Source organism: Mytilus trossulus, chromosome 9 (genome assembly GCF_036588685.1).
Source record: "Mytilus trossulus isolate FHL-02 chromosome 9, PNRI_Mtr1.1.1.hap1, whole genome shotgun sequence".
In the NCBI taxonomy this organism is placed as follows: Eukaryota; Metazoa; Mollusca; class Bivalvia; order Mytilida; family Mytilidae; genus Mytilus; species Mytilus trossulus.
Window position 1 is genome coordinate 22,558,713 of NC_086381.1, and position 11,730 is coordinate 22,570,442.

Sequence of the window (11,730 nt, forward strand, 5' to 3'; positions counted from 1 at the left end):
ACCTAACTCAAACAATAATTTTAAAATTACTTTATTGTCATATCAATAACAATACTTTTTGGCAAGAGTGCACACACAGAAATGTCTCGCCTTCTTTACTAATCATTGATATTATGTTGATAGTCCTAAGTATAAAGCTTTATTACAACTGTCACATAAACTTAGCATTAACCAAGATAACTAAATAAAGACCAATGAACCATGAGAATGAGGTCAAGGTCAGATGAACCATGCCAGGCAGACATATACAGCTAAAAATGCTTCCATATAACAATTATAGTTGACCTATTACTTATAGTTTAAGAAAAATAGACCAAATTACAAAAACTTAACACTGATCAATGGACCGTGAAAATGAGATCAAGATCAAATAAAACCTGCGACACTGACATATAGATCATAAAATATTTCTATACACCAAATATAGTTGACCTTTGGCTTATAGTATTAGATAAAAAGACCAAAACTCAAAAACTTAACTTTGACCACTGAATGAAAATGAGGTCAAGGTCAGATGACATCTGCTCGCTAGACATGTACACCTTACAATCATCTCATACAACAAATATAGTAGACCTATTGCATAAAGTATGGGAAAAACAGACCAAATCACAAAAACTTAACTATAACCACTGAACCATGAAAGTGAAGTCAAGGTCAGATGACACCTGCCAGTTGGACATGTACACCTTACAGTCCTTCCATACACCGTATATACTAGCCCTATTGCTTATAGTATCTGAGATATGGACTTGACCACCAAAACTTAACCTTGTTCACTGATCCATGAAATGAGGTCGAGGTCAAGTGAAAAACTATCTAAAGGGCATGAAGACCTTGCAAGGTACGCACATACCAAATATAATTATCCTATTACTTATAATAAGAGAGAATTCAACATTACAAAAAATCTGAACCTTTTTTTTTCAAGTGGTCACTAAACCATGAAAATGAGGTCAAGGACATTGGACATATGACTGATGGAAACTTCGTAACATGAGGCATCTATACACAAAGTATGAAGCATCCAGGTCTTCCACCTTCTAAAATATAAAGCTTTTAAGAAGTTAGCTGACGCCACCACCGCCGCTGTAGCCGCCTTAGTCGACATACCTGCCTCCGGATCACTATCCCTATGTTGAGCTTTCTGCAAAAAAGTTGCAGGCTCGACAAAAATTATCTGTTTTTAGATAAATCCACTGTATTGATTGTGAAATGCTGTTATTCAGACATCAAAATGTGCAGATTTTTGCTTAATATAAAACAACTAAGGTTTTGTGTAAAAGTCTTATCTATCAAAGTGGAATTAAAGTATGACTGTTTTCTGTGTACTTTACTTTCTATAATTTATTATGATTTTATTTGATACATAGATTTATCATTAGACTTTAGAATATCTTTGTAAAATAAGGAAATTAAGGGGAGACAACGCATGATTGATTGTGCTGTAACTATGTAATTAGTTCCAAATCTGTTCCAAAAAATTGTGTAAATTTCTTTTTTTGATATAATTTAATAAGGACAATAACAAGAGGCTCTCAAGACCCTGAATCGCTCACCTGAATTTTTTTTTGTTTTATCTCTCATCAATGATTATTTTGGCTTTTCAATTTATTTAAATGTTCTTTGAATTGTCCTATTTTCTTCAAAAGCAAAAAAAAATAATTTTCTCCTATGTTCTATTTTAGCCATAGGAGCTATGTTTCTTGACATACAAGGAAATGAAATATAAAATTTATACTAGATACTCTGAAACTCTGAAACTCATTTAGCCTAAGTTTGGCTGAAATTGATACATCAGTTTCAAAAGAGAAGATTTTTTTAAAGTAAGTCAACATGATGAACAAATTGTGAAAAAAGTCTTTAAAGGGCAATAACTCCTAAAGAGGTCAATTGACAATTTTGGTCAAATTGACTTATTTGTAGATCTTACTTTGCTGATCATTTTTGCTGTTTACAGTTTATCTTTATCTACAATAATATTCAAGATAATGACCAAAAACTGCAAAATTTCCTTACAATTACCAATTAAGTGGCAGCAACCCAACAATTGGATGTTTGATTCATCTGAAAATTTCAGGGCTGATAGATATTAACCTAATGCACATGTTTACTCCATGTCAGATTTGCTCTAAATGCTTTCGTTTTTGAGATATAAGCCAAAAACTGCATTTGACCCCTATGTTCTATTTTAAGTAATGGCGGCCATGTTTTTTGACGGATCAAAAATCAAAGCACACACTTTGTGCAGGATAATCTAAGGAACAATCATGCTAAGTTTTAACCAAATCCATTCAGTAGTTTCAGAGGAGATGATTTTTTAAAGTTATCAAATATGATGAACAAATTGTGAAAAATTGTCATTAAAGGACAATAACCCCTTAAGGGGTCAATTGACAATTTTGGTCATATTAACTTATTTGTAGATCTTACTTTGCTGATCATTTTTGCTGTTTACAGTTTATCTTTAATATCTATAAAAATATTCAAGATAATGACCAAAAACTGCAAAATTTCCTTAAAATTACCAATTAAGTGGCAGCAACCCAACAATGGTTTGTTTGATTCATCTGAAAATTTCAGGGCTGATAGATCTTGACCTAATGAACATTTTTACCCTTTGTCAGCTTTGCTCTAAATGCTTTCGTTTTTGAGATATAAGCCAAAAACTGCATTTGACCCCTATGTTCTATTTTAAGTAACGGCGGCCATGTTTTTTGACGGATCAAAAATCGAAGCGCACATTTTGTGCAGGATATACTAAGGAACAATCATCTTAAGTTTCATTCAAATCCATTCAGTACTTTCAGAGGAGAAGATGTTTGAAAAATTGTTAACGACGACAGACGACGACGACGACGACAACGACGACAACGACGACGGACGCCAAGTGATGAGAAAAGCTCACATGGCCTTTTAGGCCAGGTGAGCTAAAAACAGAAAGAAACACACATAAACAATGTTTCATATTTTATATAAAAATATTTATCACAGATATGACATCATAATTACAAATGTAATACAATATGACAATGAATAACAAAAATGACGTAAACATACTATTTTCCTGGTATGAAACATTACTGATTCTTTAAGAAATGTCCGTGAAAATATTCATAGAACAAAAATGTTTTTGTAAAATAATCATAACTTAAAACAGTTGGCTTAAAATTTAAGATAGCACTGTCAAATATAAGGATTCCATTAAAAGTTTCTCAATACAAAATATGATAAAATTGGCAGGAATTGTACATCAAATTTACAAAATATATAACAAAAACAAAAACAGTAACATTCTTAAATAAATCTTTGAACAAGTATATATTATTTGGCTATACAAAAAAGTTCTTTATGTTCAAAATAGTTTATCTTAGAAATAAAAGTAAACATTCATACAGTTCTTACGTTAACATCAATCACATTCCTTTTACTCATAACTAATCATAAGTTTCATCAGTTCCCAATGTTTTTTCATAAGTTTGTTTACAGAAATTGTTTTCTATAAGAATATTGTTTTTTCCTGAAGAAATCTAATAATGTCGACTCAGTTATCTCCCCTAGTAGGACATAAATTTCAAGGTTTCCATGTGATCACTTTGACAGCAATATTGGCAGCTTTTACCACAGCAGGAATAGAATCTGTTGTTCTGTTTTTTATCTGTAATATAATGATTTTAAAGTTTAGTAAAGTATCCAACTTAAAATAAGGAATTACCTCTTAAGGAGGCTTGAAGGTACAAAAAGTTTCAATACAAATATTATCTATTACACTACTAGAAAAAAGTAAAATCACAAAAATACTGAACTGAGAGGAAAATCAATTCGCAAAGTCCATAATCACATGGCAAAATGAAATAACAAAACGCATCAAAAACGAATGGACAAGAACTGTCATATTTCTGACTTGGTACAGGCATTTTCAAATGTAGTTGTCACTTTATATATGCTACAAAAGTTAACCAAAAGATCAATTTGTTTTGGCTCCAGATGACTTTTTAAATGTTTATAGCATTGAAAAAGCTATAAATTATCTCCCCTTGGTCCAAAAATTCCCTTTTTTTGGCACTCATATTGAAAAGCTTTTTTTAATTCATCGGTGACCTATATTTTTATTATTTTTTTTTCAAATAAGCTGTACTTAACCTAACAATTGTAAAATTTAAGCGATTTCTGTAATTTAAAAGTTCTTTTTTTATTTTAATATTACATCTATTTCTCCTATTTATTATCAAGAATAAAGTTCCTAGACAAAAATGCATGCTACATTCAAAGGCAGATTGCAAGCTTAAATGACTGGTGACCCCATTATTTTATTTTTGTTTTCTATCAAGTATATGATAAAGTTCGTTTATAGTAAAAAAATTGAGAAATCCTATATTTGAAAAATCATAGATTTTTACCCGGGAGCACCCTTAACTGATAGATAAGCACTTTGTTCAGAAGTTCATTTATGAAATTGAGAATGGTAATGGGGAATGTGTCAAAGAGACAACAACCCGACCAAAGAAAAAAACAACAACAGAGGGTCACCAACAGGTCTTCAATGTAGCGAGAAAATAATATATACCAGTTCAGTGATAATGAACGCCATACTAATTTCCAAATTGTACAAAAGAAACTAAAATTTAAGAAAATACAAGACTAACAAAGGCCAGAGGCTCCTGACTTGGGACAGGCGCAAAAATGCGACGGGGTTAAACATGTTTATGAGATCTCAACTCTCCCACTATACCTCTAGCCAATGAAGAAAAGTAAATGCATAACAATACGCACATTTAAAATTCAATTCAAGAGAAGTCTGAGTCTGATGTCAGAAGATGTAACCAAAGAAAATAAACAAAATGACAATAATACATAAATAACAACAGACTACTAGCAGTTAACTGACATGCCAGCTCCAGACTTCAATTAAACTGATTGAAAGATTATGATTTCATCATATGAATATCAGGCACAATCCTTCCCGTTAGGAGTTTAGTATCATACAATCATAACATATATGAGAAGAACATAACCTGTGTCATGCCAACAACTGGTTTTTGAATAAATGTGTTTAGTTGCGATGCAAAGACCCAATAAGTGAATCAATATTAACGCCAAAATAAGCCATCTTTAATGACCAGACAACAGTATTGTAACTATATCCCTTCTTGATGAGTCTATTTAAAGGGTTTGTTAGTTGGTTAGTCTGTCAAACAGTTAAAATAAAGATATAATTCGAAATTTGAACACTTCAGAAACAGTAAATAAAGTCTTTAAAGTAAAAGTAATTTAATCATATTTTTTATAAATTTAAAAATGATAAAAAAAAAAGGAAAATAGTGTGAAAAACTAATGATTGTTGCAAAATTAAAATATAAGTACCTTTTCCACATGATCTAATAATACTTTTCTTCCTTCTGGTGCTTCTGATAAACATGTCAAAGCCTAAAAATAGAAAACAAAATAGTAAGTTAAAGTATCCTCAACAAAACCTTTTAATGATAAAATACAATAATCTTGACATTGAATTTATTAGAAACGAGTGCACTCCTCTGTAGAAAAATAAAACTAACTACATGAAACTTATTGGCCCACACACGTATTGCTTTATCAATCAGATGCTCAGAATATGTTGCAATTTTCATTCCAAAATCACTACAATAAAACATTTCTCAAATTCAAAGAAGTTTTCCAAACTTAATAAACAAAAGAGAAGAAACTTAAATATTCTTGTTTTTTTTGTCTATAGCACAACAATTTCCATTATAATTCATGATCATTGTTGACCTTAATCTATTAAGATTTTTAGAAAGAAAAAAAGAACCATTATGCCAAACAATTATGAATACATGATTCAGAATATTTCTTTCAAAAGTTGAAAAAAAATCCAAATAAATGGGAGATAACTCTACCTTTAATGCATTCAATCGAACTTCACTTTTCTCATCATCTACTAGATCCACCAATGGTTGAATTGCTTTTCCTTCATTTATTGCTGTGTATTTTCCTTTTGTTGTAATTGTTATCCTGAAAAAAACACATAATAAAATTGAATCTTCTTTTGATGATGGTGTATGATAATTAGTAGAGACAAATATTTTAATAACAAAGACTCAAAGTTGAAAGTTAAGGATTTGAAAACAAGATAATGTATCTTAAAAAAAACACACATCTATCACATTTTTCATGGCCAGAAAATTTTATAGCTGACTAAAATGGTACAAGCTTTTCTCATTGTTTGAGATCTTACAGTGACTTATAATTGATAAAAGTAGTGTTATTTGAACTCTGGTGGACAGTTGTCTTATTGGCAATTATACCACGTCTCTGTGTATTTTTATAACCCCTTCAGAACTATGGAAAGCTACATGTAGCATTGTATAACTTACATCATAAGTGCTCCTGCAGCGTTAGCTCTGACATCAGCATCTTTATCCTTGAGAAGTTTGACTAATTCTGGAACTGACTTTACTTCAACTGCCTTATTTTTACCATCTAAAGGCACACTGTAAGTAAATAGATAAATCAGTACAATAGTCTGTATTACCAGTACATCTGGCCACATAAAGAATTCACGGGACTAAAATGTACTTACAAAATTCAAAAAGGACTTTTTAAAAAGGTTGAACTAAGGACCTTAGTCCTATATATAAATAGTGAAATTGGTGTATCATACTGATAGAATAAGGATTTACACATATGCTTTGTTATTTTAAAAGTGATGTTTAATATTCTAAATATTGACTTATATTAATTTATAATATTTATAAATTGACTTAATTTCAATATTGTATATCAAGTTATGTCATGTCAGGTTTTTGTTGGCAGATTGGACCAAGCATAATCTTCCCTCCAATAGTTTGTGAGGTTCCCCCTTCACCTTCTACCTTGACCTATAAAGGTTTACTTTGATAAATTGTTACTTGGATGAAGAGCGTCTCATTGTCACTCATACTACATCTTCAGATATCTATTTACTTCAGCAAATAACTAAATAAAATTTGCAACAGTGGTAACCTTACCTTAAATTCATAATATCTCTGGAAGCTTTGGCTCTTATTACGGGTGAATTGTGTTCTAAAAGTTTGGTGAACATTTCCATGGCTCCAGCTTTTAATGCTTGTTCTGTGTCAACTGCCATGCAAAAATGTAGGGTATCTAGTATTAATATCTGAAAATAAAGATAATTTCTTTGTGAACTTATAGTGAATAAAAAAACATTGGTTTTTAAATACAATGGTAAAATAACTCCCCAAAAATATGTTAGTTAAAATAAAGAATGTGTCATGAACGCATCATGAACTAAGAGACTTTGTCTGTAAATTTACAAAAATTGAAACAAATTATTGTTTTATCAAGTGTAATCTTAACCAGGGTTAAGATAAAAAAAAAAGTATATCTATATTTTGTTTTGTAACATTGTGCTCTTTCATTACTGTCCTTTGATATTACCTAATCATATGCTTTGTAATTTAATTTTTCTTATTCAACTTAAGTTAATATACCAATGTTTAGTATTTCAGCAGAAAATTCAAAGAGGCACAAAGTAATCTTAACAGATATAAGTTACTGCAGTTTGTAATAAGGACATAACAATGTCCACGTTCCTGATTAACCATTAAATTTTCAGATCACAAAAATGCACATTATATGCAGAACTATAAAACATAAATTGTACATGTTGTGAGAGGGTGAAAAAATACATAGGAGATTCAGCCTTTGGCCTCACCCTTATGGATTTATCTGTAGGTGTCAGTAATAAACTATATGACTTATAATAGCAGCTACTTTTAAAATACTCACTTTTATTTCTTCTGTTTCTAAAGATAACTTTTTAACTAATGTTGGTACTAATTTGGCATTTACTATTCCTTGTGCACCTGAAAGTAAACAAAACATTGTGTTACTAGTATTAAAAATTACAAACAAATTTAACTGTTTCTGAGTTTGTTCATTGTATCAAATTATTTTCAGTGAACTCAACTTTTGTTTGAACTTGTTAGAATCTGTCAATTTATGCATATTCTTGGAATATAATCAGTGATTTTGCTAGCGCTCGTCACTTTCCTCATTTACAAAAGGGTTTTTGCATTGATGAAAGTTTTTCAAATAAATTTTGTCACTTGAATTTTGAAAGTGTAAAAGTATTTTCGCATTAAAAAGGGGGGGGGGGGGGCAGGGTTTAAGTTAGGATTTTGAGGGCTTTAGTCACTTTTGTGCACAATGAAAATCAATCCCTTTTAATGTGTAACAGCAAGGGACTAAGGATGTATGTTACTAGCTTCATTTTTGACTTTGTCAGATTTTAATTATTTATTATAGATTTTTGTCAAAAATATGATAGAAGTTAACAACTACAGGTCATTGTTTGGCCTTGATTTTCAGTGTTATTTTCTATTTGTTTAAATTCTTTATTTAGAAGACTAACTGCAAACAAATTAAATCTGCTAATAGTTAAAAAAAACTTTCATTTGGGATTTATATCTTACTATACTGGGAATATCATGTTTCCTTTTCAAAATTACCTCACAATTGATTTCAATTTTTATGTTATGATGATTTACTTATTGACATAACTTCATAAGATAAACTGAAAAATTTATACTATATGTAATACATATAAAAAAAACTTGCTGGAACCTTTTTTACATTAATGAGGATTGTTTTTATTATTCATTTACCTAAGGGTGTTTCCGAGATCATTTCTATTGCTTGGTGTGCATTTCTTCTGGCTACATCTTCCTTATCATCAAACAGTTTAGATACTGGTTCTACAATTCCTTGTGCTAAAAATGAGTCTCTTCCAATTGCATGTCCTATAGCAATAATTAAACAAAATATTAATCTACTGAATTTACGCATAGCTGTTTATTTCTTAGTCAAATTTCATATGATAATTAAATGGAGAATATATTCTATTGAGACACAGATGATGCCCTTGCCTGCATATTATGTTATAGAGAAACAAACATCAAGAACATTTAAAGTGTCACTACCAAAATTTAAACTTGGTCTGAGTTTTGTGGCTACATGTACAATGTATATGCATTGCCATTGCGTGTAAAGGTGTTAAAAAGATTCACATTTATAGTACATTTGAAGGACTGGTTATTTGACACCATAGATTGTGTTAAATGCATCTAATTCAGTCGGGAGCACATGAGATCACCCCCAATTTTTAGTGGGGGTTCTTGTTGCTTAGTCTTTAGTTTTTTATGTTGTGTCTTAAGTACTTTTATTTGTCTGTTTGTGTTTTTATTTTTGAGCCATGGTGTTGTCTGTTTGTTTTCAATTTTTGAGTTTGACTGTCCCTCTGATATATTTTGCCCCTCTTTCACTTTAGCAAATAAATATATTGTAGAAAAATCCAGTATGTAACGGCTAACTCTCTAAAACATGTTGCAAGAGCAATTCAACTTAGAACTATATTAATGTCATAACATTACTTTTGCAATTTTTTAGATCAGTTTTTTTTAATTCATGTATATGTATTAATGTGCATAATAAATCTTTAAATTTTAAGGTGCATGTATAATGTCATTTTTTGTATGGTAAAAACAACTTTATTACAGGTAATTATGACTTATTAACACTAAACACACCTCCAATTACAAACAAACATTCTGTAGCTTTTTGTCGAACTGTAAGATCTGTGTCTGATAACAGTTTCTTCAAACTTTCAGCAGTGCCTATATAGAAAGAAAATTAATCTTTAATAAATCAATTATTATTTAAGCAGACGGGCAAGTGAAAAAAGCCTTTAAACGCAACGTCATTTTATTGCAATTATAAGTGCTCTATATATTTTTGTAAATTAACAATTTGCTTCTAGTTTGGAACTTTTTATCCTTGATTTAGTCTTATAATTTTTGCTTTTTATTTTCCCATTATTGGTATATATGGCTGAATAAACATGATCACAATTTTAAAATTATATATTTCCCTTGTGTTTAAGGTAATAGGTGACATTTGAAACAAACGTTTATAATTTATTAAATACTTTTGACAAAATTGTAAACCACACCCCTTTTGTTTTTTTGTTTTACCACAAAAGTGACAATGTAAATTAACCTCTAAGGCAAATAAAAGATGCTTGTTCAAACTTTTCTAATTATGGCATTACATTTCTTTCAAAACTTTTATCATTTAAAGAAAGTGTTTTTTTCCCCCATATACATGTCCAGTGTAACCTGTCTAATCTATCTAATCCTACACCTGAGTATTACAAAATCCTACTTTAACTTACACATTTTCATAGTCCCAAAATATGCATATCCTTGCAGAAAAACCTGAATATTCTGACAATGGGTTGAACCTGCTTAAACCGACATTTTGTACTGGTCCTCCAGTGCATCAGATAACACAGGTTATACTGTACATGTAATTATACAATTTATCTATGAATTTACAATACAGGTCCAATAAACATATTCTAACATACCAATGGCCAGAGCTTCTGCTATATGTTCAGGGTCATGTAGGTAGTCACATAGTGACATAACAGCCCTCTGTCTGACAAGTAATGTGGAATCATTTAATTCTCTGTTCTAAAATAAAAAATCAATATTTTGATAGATAGTAGCTTTTACAATTTGAAAAACCTGTGACAAATAACGTTCTTCTGGTTAAAATTATTAATATTTTTACTGAAAAAAGTAACCAAAAAGATAGGTAACCATATATCTATTTCTAATTTATTTAATAAAATTACAATTTCACTGCTAGTTATAGTTTATTTTATGGACCAAAACAATGACAAAATTATCAGACACACTATAGTAGTGTATTGGCTTGAATAGTTTGTAAATTATCCATATATATATATCTATTATTTTTTCTAGTATATCATGTATATTGTTGTTGTTGTTACTTATTAAGTACGTACATTATTATGCAAGATAATTTTAACTCGATGGTTTGTAATTAAAACGGCAAAAAAAACATACATGTATGACAGTCGTACAGTGTATGTCTTGAAGATCCAGAGCCTGACTTGCAAAAATAATTAATATCTGGACTTTATTTTAACCCTTCAGAATTTTTTTACACAACTATTCTAGTGATGCAAATTTTTGACATTAAATAAAAATTGCTAAATAGGTCAGTTTTATTTAATTTGTTCTAATGTTTTTAAAAAGCGACGTTGAATATGTTTTAAATATATGTCAAGTTGTAGTGGTGTTATTGTTCTAAATATAGAAACAGAAAAACATGCCTCAGTGTACGTGTATGCAGTCGAAACCGACGAAATGTGGTTGATACGAAAACAGATGATGATATGACATACGGAAATATAATACGAACAATGTGTAAATAACTTGTATATATAAAAATAAAAATTCAATGGTATAGGACTTTTACCATGTTTACTGCACTATATAAAAAGCATGCAGGTGGAGGATATTAATGTTAGACATACTGGTGCCTGTGAAGACACTGGTGTGGTTCTCCTATATAGGACGTTAAAGATACAGAGGTAAGGTAAGGATAACATCATAAACAGCATGTCATTATGATGAAGAAAAAGTTAAAATTGATAGTGAATTTACCAGTCTAGGAACTGCTCTGTCTCCATAAGCTAATGGTGTTCTTGTTGGATCAATATGTGGAGGATATTTTGCTGAAATAACTGTGTGTGCCATTTTCAAAGGATGTTTTCATACAAACAACCAAACTGTTACAAACAACCTGTTTATATCGACCAACTTCCGCTTGGTGGTAACTATGGTTTAGCGCAGGTCGGCGCAT

The 11,730-nt window shown here is 30.3% G+C and overlaps 1 protein-coding gene across 1 annotated transcript; it reads right to left on the bottom strand.

Annotated features, from left to right (window-relative positions):
- Positions 1 to 2,955: 2,955 nt before the first annotated feature.
- LOC134685325 (radial spoke head 14 homolog) lies at positions 2,956 to 11,729 on the bottom strand. Its single transcript, XM_063544996.1, has 10 exons — positions 11,532 to 11,729; positions 10,424 to 10,529; positions 9,585 to 9,671; positions 8,664 to 8,798; positions 7,786 to 7,862; positions 7,005 to 7,153; positions 6,372 to 6,488; positions 5,895 to 6,009; positions 5,365 to 5,427; positions 2,956 to 3,658 (listed from the first exon to the last, which is right to left on the bottom strand). The coding sequence occupies exons 1-10, from the start codon at positions 11,622 to 11,624 to the stop codon at positions 3,575 to 3,577; spliced, it is 1,026 nt and encodes a 341-aa protein (XP_063401066.1). The 5' UTR covers positions 11,625 to 11,729; the 3' UTR covers positions 2,956 to 3,574.
- Between the last annotated feature and the right edge of the window lies 1 nt (position 11,730).